At 42.5% G+C, this 24,162-nt stretch overlaps 1 protein-coding gene across 1 annotated transcript in view; it reads right to left on the bottom strand.

The window, feature by feature from the left end:
• The window catches only part of BACH2 (BTB and CNC homology 1, basic leucine zipper transcription factor 2), a 255,438-nt gene that overhangs the window by 33,226 nt on the left and 198,050 nt on the right, over positions 1-24,162 (bottom strand). The window contains exon 3 of the mRNA XM_006881215.1: positions 9,580-11,172. Coding sequence (XP_006881277.1) covers positions 9,580-11,172 — 1,593 coding nt within the window. The remainder of the gene's footprint in view (positions 1-9,579; positions 11,173-24,162) is intronic.

The following is a 24,162-nucleotide window of genomic DNA, read 5'->3' as shown; positions in this document are numbered from 1 at the left end:
GACCGTTTGCACTCTTCCTGGATGATACCCTTGATATCCTCCCACAACTCATCTGGCCTTCGCTCATTAGTGTTCAAAGCCTTAAACCTGTTTCTGAGATGGTTCTGAAATTCAGGTGGGATAGACTCAAAGTCAGGGAGATTAATCATAGGGTAGCACAATCTGATGGGAAGGGTGAGGGAAATGGGAAGGATCTGGTGTGAAAAACAACATATTCAAATATTGTAAATGAACAAGTATAAAAAATGGAAAATAGAATGTATATGAATGATTGTATGAAACACAAAGTAAATGAAAGATTGTATACAACAAGTGCATATGAATGAAACATACTGTAAAGGTAATTATTATATGAAAATCAATTAAAATGTATTAAAAAATGTACCCCCCTATATACTTCCATATGTCTAGTAGTAAACCAACACTTAATTAATACCAAATGAATATTAAAGTCTAATATTAAAAAAATTTCTAGGTGAAGATAGCAAACCCCCTTAGTGTCTGTTACATGTTTGCAGGGTTACATGTTTGTTTTTCAAGCCAGTGAGTGAGGATGTAGATGTTTTATTCCAAGCTAAAATCTCTTCCTTGGTTGTATCAGCTACATGCAGACATGAGCCCAGATCCTGGTGTTTGTGACCAGTTAATCCCCCTGTACAAAGGCAAACACACTCAGTGATCGTTTGGCTTTTCTGTGGCTAGGTGCAAATTCTTTGTTAGATTGCTTCTTTGCTATGAGCCTCACTCCACGTGGCATTTGTTGAAGGCTCTCAATGGGTGCTCGGGTACGACTTCCACATGGTGAACCCTGTCCCATGACACCTGTAAAATTTTGGCTCAAGGAAGCAAAATTGCAGCAGGGCACATTACACCACTCAGTTCATAGGCCTCCAACTGCTAAAGACGGAAGCCAGGACAAACAGCTCCTTGTTATGGCTCGGTAAAGGGCTTTGTCCATGGGGCTGTGTTTGCACAGGGCTTATAATGATATGAAAGAATGTTTGATTTCCCTTTCATACCCTGAGGATAACAAACAGACACTCAGATCCTGGATGGAGCCTAAATAACACAGAGGTCTGTCTGTTAGAGACACGGATGTTTCAACACCAGGCAAGAGCCTTGTTTGCACAGCAGAGGTTTCAGCACTTCTGGGGCTCATGGAGTTCCCCCCTCTGCTGACAACAAAGCGATTCTGCTTCTGCTCTAGATCTTGTTTGCTTATTTTCAGAAAGAAAATACACCTATAGCTCAGGCCACAGGGAAAGTCATAAGGGCTTCTGTACCAAGAGCTACTGTGTTTAAAATCATCCAGTCAGTGAATATGAAACGTGAGGGAAACAGGACAGAGGATTGACAGGAAAAAGGAAAAATCAACAATGCTAGTGTCAAAGTCCTTGAAGCAAAAGGCCATATAAAATTTCAGCAGAGCTTTTGCAACTCAGGATGCTTTTTTTTTTAAAAGAGAAGGTCAAAATAAAAGAAAATAGCCGGCTATAGACAATACATTCTTCCATGCAGGGGAATAACACCCTCCTCCCAAACCAAAGCCTCCTGTTTCTTTTGAAAAGGTTCTGTAACCCTTTTAGAAAAGAAGACGTTAACAAAAGGGGAGCCCCTAAGTGTTCTTGGAAAGGCACACTAATAACTTTACCACACTCATTTATTATTTTCAAAGCTCCTAGCACACACACATTGTGCCTGGAGAACAACCAACCATTCAGTCCTCTTATGGAGCTTGAAGGTTACTCTGCTCACAGGCTCGTGGGCTCCCAAACCTTCCTCCACAAACCAACTGTCATCAAGTAGACTCTGCCTCATGGCAATGTCCGTGTACTACAGCAGAAATACACTCTAAGACGGTTCTCAAAGCCTGGATTTTGGGGAAGGAGGTTTCCTGAGGCATCTCTGCATTGACCTGAACCTCCTACACTTGGGTCAGCAGGCACAGGACAAGTGCTGTCAAAACACACCCCTTTTCTCCCGGGGAGCTGTTAGGGCTCCAAAGGGCTTAGCATGTTATTCATCATTTCTACACACATTTATCAGGTTTTCTTAGCAGCGTCTAGCTTTTCAACTACTGTTGTTGGTATTATATACTGTGGAGCTGAAACCAACTTGTGGCTGACCCTCCAAGAGTATCCAGAGGCTGTAAACTGCAGGGAGGAGACCACCCATCTTCCTCCTGTGGAGCAATCCATGGATTCAAACCCTCTGCCTTTGAGTTGACAGTGAAACTCCTTATCCTCTAGGCCACTAGTACTCCCTTTCATCTACCGGACTCTCACAAATATTGTGAAACATCCAACTCGACAAGATGCCAAGTGCCACCAAGCATCAGCACTGCCCATCAGAAGGCTTCTGAGTACATTCAACACGCCACATAGAGATCCAGTAAATTAGGTTGCAAACTGCGGTTTGTGATTTGCAGGCACTGGACTGGGTCTGCCAATGGGCTGCTCGAGAAGTGCTGTCAGTCTGCAACTCTGGTCTTTAGTAGAGACTCGGAGTCAAGGGCAGTCTCAGGTCAGCAGACCCAGGGCTAGAGCAGGCAGTGCAGGACAGTGCCACGGCTTGCGTCATATTCTCCTGCTGATTTTACCCATCTCCAGCAAAGCCCTTGGGGCACAACAGGAGGAAGAGGACCAAAGGACAGCTTTTAGCATGTAAATGCACCATCCTACTCATTTTAGGTCTTCTGGAGACTCTACTTTTTAAGAGTTAATGATACAGATGATCCTTGCAGTGTAGCCTCAGATGCTGACACAGGATAGAAAGAAGCTGTTGCATCTGGACAGTGAGCAAAACCTTCACATGCCTCCCTCACGTGCTGCCCGAGTGAGGCAGCCAGCTGAGCAGAGGATGCCACGGTCTAGAAGCCAGATTCCTGCTCTCCGTTGGTCTTCCTTTGGAGAAGCTGAAAGCCACCCCATCCTTCTTTCTCCCTGCCAACAACTGCTCCCCATTCTGCAGACAAAACCATCATCTTCTTCCTCTCAGATTAAAAACAACAACCCACCAAAACAAAATTTATATAAGAAATAAGACTTTCTTTTCAGAATATTCAACTATGAGAAAAGAAGGAAAAGAAAAAAACAAAAAAAGAACACAAAAACATTTCCAACCCCCAAACCATCACTTTCTTGCTCTGTGGATTTCCCCGTCATCTTTGCTCTCACTGCATATCTTTTACAGACTTGTCATCAGACAGTGCTATTTCTGGCTCGCCTCATCATGGCCTCTTAACACACATTTCAACTGCCTGGTGTCTCTGGTTGGTTTGTTCTGTGTGGATTACTGGAGAAACAGAATGGAGATGCATATTTTGAAGAGTGAGCACCAAACAAGCATTATTTCCTACAGAAATCCTAGTGGAAGACTGTTTGTGAATAATTTTTTTTCCTATCTCTTTCTTGTTTTCACTACAAGGTGCCAAGTAGATGTTCCAGGAAAGAAAAGGCCAGGGTCAATCTAACACAGCACCCTGAGATGCTGACTGATAAACCTTTAACATCCATATTCTTACACGACTCTCAGATCCTTGTGAGTTACCAGGGAGCGAACAGGCTGCGCCTTGGATTGGTGCTTCAATAGGAATAGCTAGGAAGGTGAGATGTGTTGACGCATCTTCCCTCTCATACTAAGAAGCTTGAATGTGTCAGAGATGGTGAGGATGTCACAAGACAGGACAGGGTTCAGATCTATAGTTCACAGGATCATTATGAATTGTGCTTAACTTGATGACACCTAATAGCCACAACAGACTAAGAAATGGATCCTGCAAAATCTCTCCTACTTGACTGTCTCTGGAATTATTTCTGGGAAAAAACACAGATTATAAGAGATGTAGTCACTATCCTGCAATTAAGTAGTGCTCTCAGGCAAGTAAGTGTTTGAACTTATTCAGGCTCCTCCTGAGGAGAATTTGCCATTCCACCCCAGACATACTGAATCATAACCGACATTCTAAAAAGATTCTGAGGTAACTCTTAAATATAGTTAAGTCTCCCCTGGAGATCTAGAAGAAAATAGAAGGATAACTAGTAAGATGCGAATATAAAAGTCCAAAAGGGCAAAGAGTCAGAAGAAAAGAGGTGGAAAATGGGGAGGGAGGGAAATCACTAGTTAGCCATGTTTGGTGGACGTGTATGGGCAGGGCAGTGGGAGCAGAGGAAAGGAAAGATCCTTACTGGACCTGAAAAGATGGGGGGATGGTAGGCACAGACCAAGGATGACTGATTTTACAAAACACAGTATATATAAATGATTGTATGAAACGTAATGTTAAAGTGTGAAGCACAAAATACATGAATGAAGCACAATGTATACAAATCTTGTATGCAAACCAGTCCACTTTTTTTAAAAAATAAAAGTAACATAAAGGAGAGTGTGAAAATGTAGATTCTGATTCAGTATGTGCTTTTCACAAGCTCTCTGGGTGATTTGCTGCCTGTGAAAGAAGGTCAGCTGGTCAGCTATGAGTCAATTCCGACTTAATGGCACACAACAACAACAACAACAACAATAGTTTAAAGAGAATATGCTGTACTCATTATAGTCAAGTTGAGCACGACTCATAGTGATCCTGTGAAGAAAAGACCTGAAGCCTTTCTATAACCATCATCATTTCTCTAAGTTCATAAGAGTTTCCAGAGGCATGTCGTTTAGGAAGTGGATGCTACTCCTGCTTCCAAACCTGATTAAACTGGGAGCTCCACCAAACACTATCCACCATGGGTAACCATTATGGCATTTGACACCCCACTGGCACAGGTTCAGCATCACAGCAACCCCAGATGACCTCAGTACAGCGATTTGACAGAAGACTGCTGTATGACTTAGGAGAATGTTCCTCCAAAATATAATAACACTAGGCCTGAGGCCCTCCATGAGGTCTTGAAAATTAATATACACAGATTTAAAAAAATTAAAAATTTCTCCTCCACCAATGGTCAAAGATATAAACAGACAATATAAAAGGAAATGTGGACAGTAAACAAATAGAGGAAAAGATGTCAAGTTCCTTGGTAGTCAGGGAAATACATAACGTGTTACTAGTTTTTGCCTATCAGATTGGTAAAAATGAAAGAATGGTAACATCTAAAACTGGCAAAAACAAGGGGAATGGATATGCACATTGCTGGCAGGTGAACTGCTACAGTCTTTCAGAAAGGTAATTATGTATTATTTAATAAATGTGCTTAACTTTTAACTCACTTATAGGAATCCCTCCCATAAAATAAAGGCATCAATACTGAAAAGTACCCCACAGGCTGCTAAAGAACATAGATGTTCTTTTGGAAAGTGCCACCATCATGCTCCCTTGAGAAATGGGTTGTGCAACTATCTCACATACTCTGGGCATGTTATCAGGAAGGGTCTGTCCTTGGGGGGAAAAAAACCCATCATGCTGGGAAAAGTGGAGCGTCAGAGAGAAAAAGGAAACCCCGGCACAGATGTACTGACACTGTCACTTTAACAATGGGCTTGAGAATAACAGGGGTCGTGAAGACGGTGGAGGATTGGGAGAAGTTCATACCTCTCGTCCCTAAGGTCGCGATGAGTTGGCTTCAACTTGAGACACTTAACAACAACTGAAAATATCTTCACAAAAATGTTTACTGCAATTGTATTTACAGTAAGGGGAAAAAACCTGAGACCATCGGAATCCATGATGATAAGTGGTGAATACATCAATTGTGATGTAATTTATATGGTGTAATACCATAAATAACCTGGGACCCTTTAGGTGCCCAGCTTTTTGCCAGTCAGGCTCCTTACACCCTCTCTGCACGGCCTGCGGAACGAATGCCGTGCAGTTTGGTGTCTTCAGTGTTACCTGGGAAGATGGGTGGGGAGTGTGATGGATAATTGGGATGGGAGTGTCAGAGACAGTGCGATTGGCACAGGACAGAGAAGAGTTTAGGGCTGTTGTATATAGGGTCGTTATGAGTCGCAAGCGCCTCGACGGCACATAACAACAACAACAGCAACAATACCATAAAAAGAAAATGTAAACCTCTATAATGTGACTATGCTTACATATTACTGCAGGCCCACCAAGAAAGACTATTAAATTTGTTATATTGAAGTAGAGTATTGTCTGATTTGTTATGAGAGAAAAAACAGGTATTTTAAAAGAGCTGACTATTGATAAAGGAAAATTTGCTAAATTTAAGCTATCTTCAAAGCTATGTAAATAGTTAAGAAAGATGGAAACTAAGGGAGGTGCCACATAATATAGTGTAACTAGAACACCTTAGAGAATACAAAGTACATTTTGAGCATTTTGTCTCCTTACAGAGCTGGAGGAAGACAGGGTGTGAAGGTGTACAGACCTCTCAGGGTGATGTCCAGCAAGTAGTAGCAGCCTTTGCTTTCTGATACTAATGTCCCATCCAAGATTGCCTCAAGAGAAATGCACTGATACATCATACAAAAGCCCATCAAGACAGAATCAGTTCTCTTTTCCTTCACTGGTGCTTCATATAACATGGTGCCTCTCATAGAAGCAAAAGAAGAAACATGCTTTATTTAGTCCTGTTTGCATCTAATGCTTACAAGATTGGGTTGCCACTGCTCTAGCCAAATGTAGAAATCTTGTGAGAAGGAACAGGTGATGAGGATAGCTCAGATCTAGTAAGCACTCAAAAGAGGATGGCTTCTTGTACACCAGTCTGGAAAGACAGAGTTAGGGCTCATATTGCCCAGGATCTGCCTTCAATGTCATTACTGGGGAAAAGACTCCATCAAAGAAATCCCCAATGGCAAGTTCTCAATTCAAAGAGGAGTCTGTCTCTGAGGGAGCCAGGCTGAGTGTCTGACAGAGTTCTTAGAAAAACCTAACCATTTTTACCATAACTGTAATGCCAAATTGGGAGCAACCTTAGCTACTATAATCGATATGGAGTTGATTCTAATTCATAATGACTCCATGAGTGACAGCATAGAAACACCCTCCACTCCCCCTCACCCCTCTGGTGGAGTTTTCTAGGCTGCAATCTTTACAAGAGTCAATCGGTAAGCTTTTCTTCCACAGAGATGGGTGGGTATGAAGTGCCAACTTTTTAGTTAGCAGCTGCGTGTGTTAATGGTACTACCAGGGCTCTCATCCAAAAATGTACTACAGAGAGAGGTATAAGGAATTTTTTGAAATGTGGAGCACGTTAGCAAACGTCTGGTTTTGCACTTGTTAGAAATGTAAACAAAGATTATTTTTGAAAAGTAAAAATACAAGCCTGAAAAAAAACACCACCAGGAATATTTCCTGGAGACGAGACAGAGTTCTATTAATGACTATTTTATAGACTGGATGTGTCTTCCTTTTAATGGATTAAACTATTATTAGTCCTAAGGCAGACATAGTATATTGTCCAAACACAGGAAAAACACATGTGCTTTCTCTTTTCACCTCTCCATGTCTTCCTTCAGCATATTATCAACAGAAGGAAGACACATGTGCTCTTGTGGGCTTTAAGTTCCAAGAAGTGACACTCAGCTCTCTGATCCAGAGAAGCAAAAGAAGATTTATCTGACACTGACAGTTCGTTGAGTGTATGTGCAAGTGTCATAAACATCTAGCCCTTTTAAGCTGAGTGGAAGAGCTCCTCATTAGGGAGACATAAACAAAGGCAGGGACACATCTGTCCTCTTCCCCAACTATACTGAGGAACTGGATCTAGCTAGGTTTCTTGTTCAGGAACACAGTGTCAGGGGACAAAAGAAAGCCCTTCAAAGTTGTAGCCAGAGAGTGAGAATGGGGGAGGAGAAAGCGAAACTTTTTGCCATTTGTACAGAACCTCCTTGTACAGAGGTCAAGGACAGAGGGGTTTGCTGTGGGGCAGTCTAGGCACAGTCTTCCATGGCTAGTCATTGGGAATATGATAAATTCAATTGGGAACAGTTCTCATTCCAATTTCCTTTATGGCTTTTTAGCTACATTAAATCATCTCAGTATTTTTTTCTTCTTGATTTCTTCCAGGCAGTAAGAGAAAGAGCGTGCATCAGACAAACTAGCAAAGAGGAAGAAGTGACCACAGGGAATTTTTGTAGTCGGCACAGGGAGCTTTGGAATATACTTTCAAAACATGCCCAAACTAAAATCTCATGTGCTTCCTGCCAATCTTGCAGAGGTTAAACACATGTTGCTCTAGGAGAAGCTATTCACCACCCCATGTGGTATTTCTGCTGTCCGGTTTGCTTAATAGTTTCTATTTCACCAGGGACTGGAACAAATGGTCAATGAGCTCAGCTGGTACCCAGAAAGGCATTCTGGTGGCCAAATGGTAAGGAGTTGCACTGCCAACCCAAAGGCATGTGTGGTTCAAAGCCACCAGCTCTTCCCTGGGAGAAAGACAGGCAATCCCCTCCCATGTAATTTACAGCCTCTGAAAACCTGCTGGAAGGTCTGCTATGGTTCACTGCTGACTCAACGGCTTACAATGACAACACTAATCTGAAGTCTGAAAGAAAGTTCAAGCTGCCAGAGGCCTGATGACAAATTCTGAGAAATTAGCCCGGTGTGAGCACAGTTCTACTCACACAGAGCTAGCCAGGGGCCAACTCGACAATCAGCTTAGCATTCAAGAACACAGAAGGGTAGTGAGGGCACGGCCTTAACAAGGAACCAACTTTTTCCTCTTCTGAGATTTTGTGTGTAAATAGCTCTGAGGAGGGACTTCTGGCTGAGTCAGCAGGTGGCAGTCTCATGTTGGTTTCTTGCCAACGCATGACACAGACCTCCCTCAGAATCTTTCTAGGGAACGCTCATGTTACGAGCCAAAGGGAAAACCGGGGGCTTCTTCTCCAGTCATTTGAGTCTTGCGCATGCTCCAGCTGGCTGTGCTCTTGTTCCATCCTCTCTCAGCAACGGCAAGCATGGAAGAGCATGTAGGGATTCACGCTGATGAAGTATTTTGCTTTCAGCGTGGACACACACTGCTACTTAATCCCACTATTCTGCAAAGTGACTTCTCATCAGGGAGCCTGGGAACGATCCATGATGCACTGATGTGTGACACTACAAGGGTGCTTCTGCAGTGACCTTGGGCCAAGCTAAATGACGAGCTGTCCATCATCAGCCTCGTGGTAGACACCGGACAGCCCCTGGGTCATAAGCTGACAAGGAAAATGTAAAAGGCATGGGGAACGCACCTGTTTAGCATTGACCTATCGTATTTCAATCAATCAATTTTGAAAGAGTCTCCGTTTTCCTTCCCACTGAAAGGATGAGTGTGTGTGTGGACTATAGCATCCTTTCAAAGGGGATGGAAGAGGAAGGAGAAAAGGAGGAGGAGGGGGCCAGGTGGGGGATTAAAAACATTGGCGCATGCTTTCGTGCATCAGACGGAATTTTTTTACTCAATGTTTTGTCTCTGCTTGTTGAGACTTAAAATCTAGATCAAATACCAAGTGCCTTCTAGGACAAAACCATTGAGTTTGGAATTACCTCGAAGCATTCTGGGTGGAGGAGACAGACCCTTTACCTTTAATTAAGAACAACTGAGGGTGGGGGGCAGGGGAGGAGGTACACTGAGGACTGAGAGAGTGGGTCACATGCTTGAAGTTACGTGGGTTCCCTACCTCCTGGCCCCTGTCCTGCACAGGACACGACTCACTGTCTGCTTCCGAGAACGATCCGGATTCATCACTGGAGTTTGTTCCGTAAGACTGCTCACATTTAATTTGGGGCCGGACTTGGTTGTACATTCCATCTCCCATCAGGCCTGGTTCCTGATGCTCTGTGGCAAGGAATCTGGCTCCCTGGGAACAGGGTGAGGAGGAGAACTCACAGAGCGGGAGGCTGCAGGGTGAGCCCCCACTCCCATCCTCTGCATAGGAGTAGGAGGAACATGAGCTGGAAGTCCGGGTCCTGGTCTCCAAGGGGGGTGAGCGAGGGCAGACTTTGATTGGCACTGGGCAGCTGGTGTTGGGCCGCATCCTTCCTGGCAAGTGGTCAGCCATCAGTCCGCCATGGGAGTAGGCCTGGGAGCTGGGAAGAGACTGCGCAGCTCCTACCCACAGACCCTTTGGCACAGGTTCAGAGAGATCTTTGTCCAAACTGCTCACCCCAGAATATGAATGCACCACAGTGCTCACTTGGTCGCAAGTGCTCGAAGAGAAGATGACACTTCTCCGGTCTGACTCTCCTTCCTGCTTACAGAGAGCCTCCAACCCTGGGCCCTTGAGGGGCGACCCCATGGTGAAGTTGGATGTGTCCTTCTGGCCCACATGGGGCTGTCCGTAATTCCCTGTGAAAGGGGTATAGTCAGTTTTAAGGTCACCCTGAGTGATCCCCTTGTCAAAAGGGCACGCTGAACTCCTGGCAAAGTGCTGCTGAGATGTACTGGGCAAGCCAGACAGCTCCACACTTTTTGTTATACTGAATAGAGACCTTAAACAGGAGGGAGAGGATATGCTTCTGGATCTATCCAGGCAGGAGGCCCCTGCAGGGGTGGTCGGGGCGGGGCTGGGGGTGGGCAGTTTTCGGTCCATTTCGACATCTCCTCCTTTGTCCTTGACATCAGGCTCATCTCCTGACAGGCAGAGCGTGATGCTCTCTTCCTCATTCTCTTCACTGGGAGGCTCGCTCTTAATCTGCCCCATGGCAAGCCCTGGCTTGAGGCTGTTGCCAGAGTTATCTTCACTGAATGTGCTTGCAAAACCTGAGGTACTGTGTGATGATGCATTATAGACATTCTTGGTACATGCAAGCTGGTACTTCTTGTATCTGGGGTACTGGGTTAACGCGTCTTTTTCTGTGCTCTCCTTGATATCCGTGGGCACGTCAGACTCGGGCAGCAAGGCTTCTTCCTTCTCTGCTGCCGGAATGGCAGCGGCGTCAAAGCTGATGGGGTCTGGAAGCATCTGGTCCCTGGGGCAAGCCATCTTGGCCGTCTCTGAGTCCATGGTCTCCTCCTCCTCCTCTTCCTCTTCACCTGCAGAGTTCCCATGGTCCTCATGCGGGCGCTGGCACGTGGTGTCCTTTCGACACACAAACAGGCCATCCTCACTATTCAGGAGCTGGGTCTGCAGGAAGCTGAAGCAGGAGTCCTCCAGGTTGTGCATGCGCAGGAACTCGGCGCAGCGGATGACCTCGCGGATGTTTTCTCTGCTGAGTAACAGTTTGGCAGTGTAGGCAAATTGTAACAGAGGCCCAAAGCCCCTGGCCGTGACCTGAAAAACAAACAGGGAAATTGCCAACATTACCATCAGCATCGCTTTTGTCCTGATTCCCTCAACTGGAGCAGGATCACCAGACAGCATTAAAATTTCAGAATAAAGACTGCAAAGGAGCAGTTAATCTCATACTGGGTCAGCAATGACTCGGCTTCCCGTAATTACTGGCAGTCCTTTGCATGCTACTGCTGTACTTTAGCACTGCACCAGCAGAACTGAAAAGAACCAGGGTCAAGTGGCTAAATAAGACTACAACAGGTTCAGTGTTTACACTAATGAAATATCCTGGCAGAAATGCACGATCACAATGGGAAGTCTATTAATTTGCCTCCCAATCAGTCCTACAGTTAGCTCAAGCCAGAGAGAGCTTTATCTTACTCTTTTCAACTGCCATGTAGGCAACAGGGCCCTGTTAAAAATAGAAAGCCCATGGGGTTTAAAAGAAGACCTTTTCATCACTTAACATTCTTAAGGAGATGTTAAAACAACTCCTGTTTGCTCATACATCATGCAATCTACTCAGGACTTTTCAGTCATCATGTAATACCTGATCTTAGAATGATACCAAAGATGATGACAATCAAAAGTCACATTCAGAAAAAAGATATGAACTCTTGGCCCATAAAAGGGGTGGGAATACAACGCTAAATAAGCCAGTTGTCACTGAAATGGTTGAAGCTGCTGAGTGGCAGGCCATGGGCTATTCCTTCCCTAATTATTAGCAGCAGCTTTGCCACACAGCTGTCTCCTTTTCTGGTAAGTCTTCAGGGGCTAAGCCTACTGTCATGTAGTCTCATCCATTACATTTTACACAGATTGAAAATGTGCTATTAATGCACAGCTTGCGCGCATGTGCACACAGAGAATGACTTAGACAATTAAAAATATGTTGCCTAAGGCCAACTGTTTTCAGATGGAAATGGGTTAAGCTTGCTGGTGTTCAGAATTGGCTTCCTTGCTCTGCATGCAAAAGCACTCACCGTCTAGGTTCTTGCAAGCACTGCGGACCCCACAGGAAGGGGAGGCATGTCTACGAATCATGTGTGCAAATCAAATGAGAATGGCAATCACAGAGTTCCTGCTGAAAGCTATTACAGTCATGATCAAAAGCGTCTATTGGGGAATGAGTACAGATGAGATGAACCGGCAAGCTTTGTGGCGGACTTCCATGTGTATTAAACACACTGGAGAAGACAGAGGCAAAAACTCTTACAAAGACTTTACTTGTTGATCAAGACTCAACTTGGACATCAACTCCTCTGCGGATCCCTCTCCAGACCTTTTTGAATAAAGGACATCACCCTCTCAGCAACCACAACCAGTAAGGACAAATCCTAGGTTTCCCCAGGGGCACTGATTTTTATGTCATGGTATTCTTTTCAATAAGGAAAGTTTCTTAAGTGCAAGTGAATAAGATTTTAATTGTTAATGCTTCTGAGGCATTTTTACGAAAAATCATAAATGAAAAAAATTCTGTCAGGTGAATTAATATATATTTAAATAAACAAAGCAAAAAGCATGATTGTTAGACCCATGTTACAGTTTTACAAGGTCAACCATTTCCATTTCATGGTTATTAAACTTAACTGTGTCAGTTTCTATATGAGAAAGTGATCTCCCCATCCCCTTCCACTCCCAAAGCTGTAAATATTTACTGAGCTACTTTAGTGCAAAGATGATTTCTTCTATAGTCATCACCCTGCTTCTAAGTCAGGCTCTCTTACATGGTATATTTGATAAATATTTGCCTATGACTGGATGTCATAAGTCTAATTGTGCCTCTAACAAAAAATTATGGGGTAGAAGATGTTACAAAATTGTTGAGTGGGTATTGTTTCAAATGAATTTTTGAGAAAACCTAGTGTAAACGACCAGTCAAATCTACCAATCAAAGGCAGACAAGAGTCCTTATCTGTCTTGCTCTCTCAAACAGTATTAAAGCAGAACTCACATAACCTGTTTTTTTTGTGTCTTATCTGAGAGCTTGACAATGAATAAGGATGACAGAAGAAGAACTGATGCCTTTGAACTGTGGTGTTGGAGAACAGTACTGAATATCCCATTGGCATTCCAAAGAACAGAGATATGCCTTGGAGAAGATACAGGCAGAGTGCCCTTTGGAGGCAAAGATGGCAAAGCTTTGTCTCACATACTCTGGGCATGTTGTTAGGAGAGGCTACTCCCTAAAGAAAGCTATCATGCTTGGAAAAGTGGAGGAACGGTGAAGGAGAATAAGACCCTCAACAGATGGATAGACACTGTAACTGCAGCAATGGGTTCGAGAATGTCAGAGCTTGTGAGGATGGCACAGGACAGAACAGAGTTCAGATCTGTTGTTCATAGGGTCACTATGAGTAATACTCGACTCAATGGCACCTACAATACAAACTAACATAGGGAGCCCTGGTGGCCTAGTGGTAAGGAGCTGTGTTGTCAACTCCAAAGCATGCTGTTTGAATACACCAGCAGTTCTGAGGGTCAGTAAAAGAAAGGAAGACCCTCCACCAGATGGAATGACACAGTGACTGCAATTGACTCAAGTGTGTCAGAGATGATGAGGATGGCATAGGATAGGAGAGGGTTCAGGTCTGTCGTTTATAGGTTCACTATTAATTATACTGTTCTTGGCAACACTAACACCACAACCAAAGTTGAGACCACACACATAGAGTGTGGGAAATATGCTAACTAAATGGGAAATGGGAGAAACTAATTTAAATACTATTGATATTTTTTCCAAGTCCTTCTCATTCTCCTATCTTTCTCACCATTCTATCATTCTCATTTTGATGCTGCGGATATCAGTTAAGTTCTGCCATTCACTCCCACAGGTGCCCTGGTGCCACAGTGGTTAAACTGGTTGGCTTTTCGTCAAGAGGTTGGTGACCTGAGTTCACCAGCTACTCCTCAGAAGAAAAAGAACACACTCTGTTTCCATAAAGATGATAATATCAGAAATCCTATGGAGTATTCTAGTTTGTCCTAGAGGGCCATTATGAGTTAGAACTGACTTGACAGTGATGGTTGGGTACTGCCTGGTCAGGGGTTGCTTTTCAAGAAAATTCTCCTAAAGCTAGAGATACGCAGGGAAATCATTAGATAAGGCAACATCATAAAGAGGTGTCTTCTCGCACATGGTTGCAAGGAGCTGGACAAAACCCTCCAAGCAGGTGCTTTAATGTATGAAATGTATGGAGGTGCCAATGGGCACAATCTCCATCTTCAAGATCAAAGATGTTCTTGAGATCACTGAACCCTTTAGGCTTGGGTGACATGATGATCTCAAAATGACTGTCATGTGGTCATGAAAAGATCACAAACAAAAAATATAATTGATAGCTGTAAGTTGTCCTTTAACTGTGGATCTTACAAGTTATGGATAACAGTGTTAAGAATGGAAATTCCAAACAACTTAACTGTTCATGTGTAATCTATACATCGACCAAGAAGTGGTCATTGGAACAGAGCAAGTGAATTCTGTATAATTTAAAATAAGGAAAGGTGTACATCAGGATTCTATACACTACATGTTGCTATGAGTTGCAGACTACTTGATGGCACATAATAACAACAGCAACATACTTATTCCATTTGTATGCTGAGCAAACAATCAGATAAAATGGACTCTATTGATAAGGTGTGAGGATTGGAGGAAACCTAATTAACAAATTGAGATATGTAGATGATGTTTCTTTTTAAATTTTTTTTATTTTATTTTGTGTGTGTGTGTGTGTACTGTCAAATCAGATCTGATTGGTAGAGGAGGAGACTGCCCCTCCTTCTCCAGCAGAGCATCTGGTGGATTTGAAACGTGTACGTCTGGGATTGCAGTGCAGCTTCTTGCCACTAGGCCACCAGAGCTCCTCACAATCACATTTCTTAAAAAAGAATTGGACTTAAAACACTTACTGATGAAGATCAAACATAGCTTTCAATACAGATTGTATTTCAACATAACACCAGCAACAACAACAAATTCTTACAATACTAATAAGCAACACTACGACAAATGGAGAAAAGATGGACGTTTCCTAAAATCGTGAAAGTGGCGGTTAGAAGATCAAATGGCTTTGGGCAATTTTTCTATAAATAATATCTTTAAAACATTAAAGAACAAAGATATCACACTGAGGAATAAGGTACACATAACCCAAGCCATCTTGTCTCTTCACTTTCCCTGCTACATCAGCACTCCTTGCACTCCCACTTACCCAGTCCAGCCCTCTTCCCCAGACTCTCCTTCATACGACAGCTTAGCCCACAAGTCACTTCTGTGATGTCTTGTACCACTCACTGCTCCTGGTATTTTACACTGCTGCCTGTCTCACGTTTAGGATAATTTTAAATCCGAATCCCATGTACCAGTTTCAGGGAAAGATTTTTCCCTGAGGCAGTACTGAGGAAAGGTCCTTGCCACTGAGATTCTGCTAAGTTTTGTGACTTAGTGTCTCCATTTGCAATGCAGTCACAATTTGATAATTTCCAAGGTCGGGATAAAGAATCAGGGCTTTATGAGGAGGAATGTTGCATCAGGATTGGAGGAAGACTCATCAACAACCTGCGTTATGCAGATGACATGACCCTGCTTGCTGAAACTGAAGAGGACCTGAATGCTTGCTGCAGAAGGTCAAGGATTGTAGTCTTCAATATGGATTGAAGCTCAATATCAAGAAGACAAAGATTCTCACTACTGGGCCAACTCGGCAGCATCATGATAGATGGAGAAGAGACTGAGGTTGTTAACAATTAAAGCTTGCTCAGCTCCACAATCAATACTTTTGGCACCAACAGTCAGGAAATAAAAGGATGAATTACACTGGGAAAATCTGCTGTCAGGGACCTTTCCAGAGTACTGAGAAGGAACGACGTCAGTCTAGAGACTAAGGTGTACCTAATCCAGCCCATAATCTTCACAATTACTTGTGATGCATCAGAGAGCTGGACAATGACTGAAGATGACAGAAGAATAGATGCTTTCAAGTTGTGGTGCTGGAGAAGAGTCTTGAACATACCATGGACTTTCAAGAAAGCACACAGGTCTCTCTTGCACAGGGTGAAACCAAATTTTTCCTTGGAGGTTAGGATTTTGAAGCTCTGTCTCACTTACTTTGGGCATGTGGCCAGGAGAGACAGGTCCTTGGAGAAGGATATCAAGCTCAGAAGGGTGGAGGGTCAGCACAGCAGAGGAAGACCCTGGATGAGATGAATTGATGCAGTAACTGAGGCAATGGGATTTAGAGTGTTGGAATTAGTGAGACAAGCTCAGGGTTGGGCAAGGTTCAGAGCTGATGTACATACAGTAGTCACTACGGGTCGCAGGTAATTCGATGGCACATAACAATAACATCAACAACCCAAATCAACTTTAGGAGGAGGGTTGTGATATCAGAGTTAAGGAAGACCCTTCAACAAACTGAAGAAGACCTAAAGAATTTGCTTCAGAATGTCAAGGACTGCAATCTCTAATATGGGTTGAAGCTCAACACCAAAAAATCAAATATTCTCACCACTGGGCCAATTGGCAACATCATGATAGATGGAGAAGAGATTGAGATTGTTAACAATTTCAGCTTTCTTGGCTCCATAATCAACACTCTTAGGACTAGAAGCCAAAAGACAGATTGTGTTATGGAAATCTGCTGTCAGGACTTCTTTACAGAGCTGAAGAGCAAAGATGTCAGTCTAGAGATTAAGGTGTGCCTGATTCAGGCAATAGTCTTTTCAGTTACTTGGCATTCATCAGAGAACTGGACAATGACTAAGGATGACAGAAGAAGAATCTATGCTTTTGAGTTGTGGTGCTAGAGAAGCGTATTGAACATTCTGAGGACTGACAAGAGAATGAACAGGATTTTCTTGTAAAGGGTGAAGCCAAGTTGCTCTTTGGAGGCAAGGATTTTGAAGTTTTGTCTCACATACTTCGGAAATGTTGCCTGGACGAACTGGTCCTTGGAGAGGCATATCAAGCTTGGAACGGTAAAGGGAAGGTACAGGGAAGGAAGACTATGGATGAGATAGATTGACACAGTCACTAGGGCAATAGGGACAGGTATGTCAGAGACAGTGAGACTGGCTCAGGATAGGGCAGAATTCAGAGATATTGTGAAGAGTGTCACTATGAGTTACAGGCAACTTGACAATACATAACCATCACCACAACAACCCAAGACAACTAATTTTTAATTATCTCATGCACATGTAAAAACTGCACAATTAATAACAAAGATCAAGGAAGAGACCCACTGAATTAGAGAAAAATTACTATGATTACCAAAATGAACAAACCTATTTTGGAAGAAGTGTAACCTGAATACTTCTTAGACATGAAGAGGTGAGATTTTTGTTTCATATCCTTTGATTATGTTATAAGGAATCAGTGTCTTGAGAAAAGTTGGCAAAGGGAAGGGCAACAAAAAGTGAAGACCTTTAATGATGTGGACTGACACAGTGGTTCCTAACAGTGGACTCAAACAATAACGATCATTACAATTAATTGTTGAAGACTGGGAAATGCTTTGTTCTATTTTATATAAGGTCACTGTGAGTCAGAACTGCCTTGATGGCTCCTACCAACAACACCATTGCAATATTGAGAAATGTTATGGGCAACATCTTAAATGACCCAGGAGGCTCAAAAGAATACAGAGTCACTGTATCAAAAGAATTGGCTGACATAAAAAAATTTCAGGAAGCACCATATGAACAAGAGTCAATGGTAATGAATGAAGAAGTACAGTCTGCATTAAAGGCATTGGAAAAAAAAAGACCCTATAACAACAACTGACATATTTCAACTAACAGATGCAGCCCTGAACATGCTCATGAGTTGATTCAGGAAATCTTCTGGAGGGTAGTTAGTTGGCCAATTGACTGGAAGACATCTATATTTGTTCCCATTCCCGAGAAAGTTGATACAACAGAATATGGAAATTAATGAACATTATCATGGCTATAATAGCATATTGAAAGATAAATGCCAAAAGTTTTATCTAGTTGGGTTTAGAAGAGAGACCTATCTGTTTTATGGACTCTGCAAAGGCATTTAACTGTGTCGATCATAACAAACTATAATTAACATTGAGAAGAATAGGGGCTCCATTAACACTTAATTGTGCTCATGTAAACCCTATACTTTGACCAAGAAACTGTTGTCTGTATAGAGTAAAGGAACACTGCATGTTTTAAAATCAGGAAAAGTGTGCATCAGAGCTATATCTTCAGCAAATAATTTAGGAACCCGGACTCTATAAAGAAGAATCAAGATCAGAGGAAAACTCATGAACAACCTGTGTTATGCAGAAGACATAATCTTGCTTGTTGAAAGCGAGGAGGACTTTGAAATAGTTGTTACAGAAGATCAAAGACTACAGCCTTCAAAACAGATTGCATCTCAACATCAAGAAGACAAAAATCATTACCACTGGACCAATATTTGGAGAAGAGACTGAAATTGTCAGATTTCACTTTAATTGATCCACAATCAACACCCTTGGCACCAGCAGTCAAGAAATCAAGATACATACTGCATTGGGTAAGTCCACTGTCAGGGATCCCACCAAATCACTAAAGAACAGAGATGTCAGTTTGAAAATTAAGGTGGGCCTGATTCAGGCCATGGTCTTTTCAATCACTTGCTATGTATCTGAAAGCTGGATAATGAATAAGGATGACAGAAAAAGAACTAATGCCTTTAAGTTGTGGTGTTGGAGAAGAATACTGAATATCCCATGGACTGCCAAAAGAATAAACAGGTATGTCTTCGAGAAAGTACAGCCAGAATGCTCTTTGGAGGCAAGAATGACAAAGCTTTGTCTCATGTACTTTAGGCATGTTGCTAGGAAGGCTATTCCTTGGAGAGGGACATCATGCTTGGAAAGATGAGGGTCAGCCAAACAGAGAAAGACCCTCTACCAGATGGACAGACACAGTGATTATAGCAATGGGTTCAAGTGTGTCAGAGATGATGATGATGGCACAGGACAGACCAGTGTTCAGGTCTGTTGCTCATAGGGTTGCTATGAGTCTACTTAACGTGAGGGCACCTAACAACAACCACCAGCAACAGGCTGTAGTTCAAGTACAAAGGTAGAGTAGATGGCTTCCATACCATGAAATCTGAAGTGCTCACTGTTGGTTCAGCTTGTGTATTAACGTAAATTCTGCTTATTATATTCAACTCTGTAAAATTCTGCACAAATTATGTATAAAGACTAACTGGTTCAAAACACTCTGCAATACAGATATGAAAAAGAAATGCCATCAAGTCAATTTTGACTTTGCAATACTATAGGACAGAGCTGTTGTTGTTAGGTGCCATAGATCTGAGCAGGATCCATAGCGACCCTATGAACAACAGATCTGAATCTGTTCTATCCGGTGCCATCCTCACACTTCCTGACACTCACTGTGACAATCACTTTGTCAAACCACTTGTTTGAAGGTCATCTTCTCCTTCACAGACCCTCTGCCTTTCCAAGCATGATGTCCTTTCCCACAGAATAGCCTCTCCTAGCAACTTGCCCAAAGTATGTGAGATGATGCTTTATGATCTTTGCCTTGAAGGAGCACTTTGTTGCACTTTCCCCAAGATATTTGTTCTTTAGGTGCCAATGGAATATTCAGTACTCCTGTACAACACCACAGCTCAAAGGTATAAGTTCTTCTGTCATCCTAATTCATTGTACAGCAAGTGATCAGAAATACCACGGCCTGATTCAGGCACATCCTATTCCTCAAACAATGCAGACTTTCCCAGAGCGATACATGCCTTGATTTTCCTGACTGCTGATATCAAGGGATACCTTGAATGTGCATCCAAGTAGGATGAAATGTTTGGCAACTTTTTCTCCATCTATCATGATGGGCTTACTGGTCCAGTGGTAAGGATTTCTGCTTTCTTGATACTGAAATGCAATTCACACTGAAGCTGTAGTTTTTGATCTTCTGCAACAAATGCTTCAAACCCTCCTCACTTTCAGCAAGCAGGGTTATGTCATCTACATAATGTGGGCTATTGATGAGTGTTCCTCCCATCCTGATGCCACATTCTTCTTCATAGATTTCAGCTTCTCAAATAATTTGCTCTACATACAGATTGAATAGATATGGAGAGAGGAATTCAGGATAAGATACAGTATAACTTCCTAATAGGATGCCCAAGGCTCTAATTTTTACATGAACTGACTGACACATTTCCCCCACACCCTGCAGATTGGCCAAATAGCTTTGAACTGTCAATGTTCTCGTTATCATCTGAACACTTACCCACTGCAACACCAGACCTCCTTAAGGTCACTATTACCATCTCTTTTTTTGTACATGAGGAATGTGATACAAAAGATAAGATAAAGAGAGGATTCCAGTGCAAGTTCAACCTGATTGCTCTCCCACAAGTTCTGGGGCGTGAACAGGTGTAAGACACAATCCAATGTCCTCATTACCTAACCATTTAGGTAATCCAGCAATGGGAAGACCATCACAAGACTGCATGTCTTAATTTAATTGAGTAATCCAGGTAAATTCAGAAGGGCAGGGATCTCTAAGGTCTACAGAATCACTGTATGGTTGCAGCAGGTTATCTGTGGGGTAGCCAACACCCTGACTAGTCTGCTCTGCTCTGGGTCAAGGGTTGCCTGATACTATTATTACCTTCAGAACTGTCACCAGTGCCTTTCCTAGTGACTACCTTTAGAGTAGTTCAGGCCAGGGGTAATACCTCCAATATACAAAACAGAAAGCAAGCATATGCTATACCTGCTGTCTACTATTAAGACAGGTCAAGGTTCTCTAAATAGTGACTTCAAATTGTTTGCATTGTTTTCTCTTTTTAGAAACCACTTAAACTTACTAACTGTGTGCAAATATTCATGCAGCAAAGTGAAGCCACATGCTTATAAAACTGAGATCACAGGTCTGCATTGTTATTTACTTTTTTGTTCTTAGCATTTAAGGTTCTGATAACAGAAAAAAATAAGAAGAGTGGGTGGGAGGTGGAAAATCAAACACAAAACTAATGACCCATAAAAATGTTATTAAAAAAGTAATGATCATGAAATTAAAGTGGAATGAAGCAAACAGAAATAGCAAACCAGTTCCATCTCACTGATGTTAGTAGAGCTGCTTTAAGGGGACCAGACATATCTAGGTTAAAATTCACTGGTCAGGGATGGCCTACAGGTGACAAGAAACACATGCAAACTATGATATTAACTCACAACCTGGGGCAAGAGTCTTACATTTTGGATGAAATCTTTTGGATGAGTCATTCTAAAGAGTATTTTCACCATATTTAAAATGTAGAACTAGCTGATTCTCTAACAGAATGACACAGACGAGACCAGACCAGACCACATACATACTCAAGACAAAAATGGAGGAAATCGCGTGGGGCTAAGACTTGAGAGGAAAGCAGTCAGGAAATTAACACCCACTTTGTCCCCTAATTGCCTCTGCGGAGGTAATGACCTCAGTCAGCAAGGTATATGACACTGACCTTAAGGGCTGAGAGAAAGAAAGTCAGGCCAATAAACTCTCATGCTGTGGTGAGAGTCAATATGCCCAGCGTGTGTTGAAAGTATGACCCATAACCTTAGCCCTTTATTTCTTTTCTTTTTAATAATATTTGATTGACTTTTCTGTGAAAGTTTACAGAGCAAGCTGAGTTCCCTTTTGACTTTTTCCACAAATTGCTTGGTGACATTAGTTACATTATCACAATGTGTCAACATTCTCTTGAATTGTGTTCTGTTTGTTCCTTCTCCAGTGCTCTTGTTTGTCTGCCCCTTATTATCTCTTCTTGGCTTTTGAGAAAATTGTTGACCTTCAGGTCTCACACTGATAATTTTTAAAAAGGGCTCTAGTCTTAGGAGTAACAGTCTGTATTTGTGTGTGTGTGTGTTTATGTGTGTAATTCTATTATGCCAGAAGATGGTCTCAGGGACAGGCTTTTTGGTTCTAGGTTTGAAGAGTTTCTCAGGATGACAGTTTTATGGGTCCTCCATTTTCTACTTTTCCAGTTAATTTGGAGTTTTAAAAAAGAATTAGATTTTGAGTTCTGCTCCACTTTTCTGTCCCATTCTGTCTGGGACAAGCTAGTGTGGCCTGGTCAGAACCATCAGAGGTGGGGGCCAAGCACAGTCTAGTTCTTCTACTCGGATTCAGGCCATGGTCTTTTGAATCATTAGCTATGTATCTGACAGCTGTACAATGAATAAAGATGACAGAAGAAGAATTGATGTCTTTGAACTGTGATGGTGGAGAAGAGTGCTGAATACTTCACAGATTGCCAAAAGAACAAACAGATGTGTAATGTAGAAGTCTCCAAAAAACCAGAATTCTCTTTGGAGGCAAAGATGGTGAAACTTCATTTCACTACTTTGTATGTTGTTGTTCAAAGAAGCTATTCCTTGGAGAAGGATACTATGCTTGGAAAGGTGGAGGGGCCAGTGAAAGAGAGGAAGTCCCTCAACAAGATGGACTGACTCACTGACTCCAGCAATGGGATTGAGTATGCCTGAGATTGTGAGGATGGTGCAGGATAGGGAAGAGCTCAGTTCCTAGTGTTGCTATGAGTGATACTTGACAGCACCCAACAATATCTTTTCTTCTCAATGGATGAATCTATACCTACCCCATACACCAATATGCCATTATTCACTCATAAATGTTCAAATGCTCATTATTTTGGTTGGGCTATGCTCACTACATCCAGAATCGGTGCCACTTTTCCCAGCTCCAAAATTAGCTAGTCCGACTTTCTAAAGCATGCTTGCCTCGCTTCCTGTCTTCCTAGTAAAGACCAATGAACACTGGCCTCTCTACCCGTCTCAATTCCTGTTCTCTTATAAAAAAAGAACCACACAATATTTGTCCTCATAGTTTTTACTCAATTTACTTACTTAGCATTACACCCTCAAGGTTCATTCACATTATGTTTTACAGATCTGTCCTTTATTTCTTTGGGTTCTGTTGTATCATCCTACGTTACTGATGAAAGAAGAGAAACTGCTGGAAACTCAACTAGTAGCAGGCACGTCTGGGTGCTGTTTGTAGTGTCTTTCAAGAGACGTTCAGTTTGCAGCTGAACAGAGTTTATACTAACAAACTTTTAATAGCTTTAGTGCTTGATTGTTACAGGACCAGGTGGCTGGCCTTCAGGGGTATACTGAAAATAGGGTTTGGGATTTTTATGAGACTTTAAACAGCATTCTCCACTTGAACCATGCGGTTAAGGCCTTGCCGTTTGGTTTTGGTAGAACACACACGGCTGTAACACTGAGCACCCCTGCGGGAGGGTAAGATGGACTGGGAGATCTGCTCCTAGAAGACAATGGAATACTTCTCAAGGGCCCTTAACTACAACTTTATAAAGATGAAGACCCGGGTCTTCAGCAACACTACATATGGCTTCCCATTGAAGGTGGGTATTGGACACAACTGCAGAGATTGGGAAGATGTGGGGTTGCAGGCATGTGTTTTGAATGAAGTATTCTGGATGAGTCATTCTGAAGAGGGTTTTTTTCATTATAACTAAAGGTGGAAGAAGTAGCTGACTCTACAACACACTGCCAACAGTACGCCACAGCTGAGGCCAGAGCACATACTCAGGGCAAAATGGAGGGGGTCATGATAACGCTCTACCAACAGGAGATACAACAACAAATAAGTAGCAAATGGGCTCTTTGAAAGATGGAAGCCACAGACCACCCACCTAGTTTCTATTTGCTCAGCAAGGCACTTGTCACATACAGAAAACAATGCTGGTGACAACTCATTCTTCCTCTGTACCCCCACACAGCACTGCATCCCCACTCTACAGAATGAAGACTGATTTAACGATGAGTCATTACTTGTAATCTTAATTTTCTATAATTACCAATATATTACTAATTTTCATCCCCAAGGCAGCAAGGTGCACAAGCATATCACATAAAGAACATACTTGTTCAATTAATTAGCCTCACTAGTCAACAAAGTTTTGTTGTGTAC

This window comes from Elephantulus edwardii, unplaced genomic scaffold (genome assembly GCF_000299155.1).
Source record: "Elephantulus edwardii isolate Elephantulus edwardi_28Jun2011 unplaced genomic scaffold, EleEdw1.0 scaffold00013, whole genome shotgun sequence".
NCBI lineage: Eukaryota > Metazoa > Chordata > Mammalia > Macroscelidea > Macroscelididae > Elephantulus > Elephantulus edwardii.
Note: the sequence above shows the minus strand (reverse complement) of the source record. Positions and strands in the feature narration are given on the sequence as shown.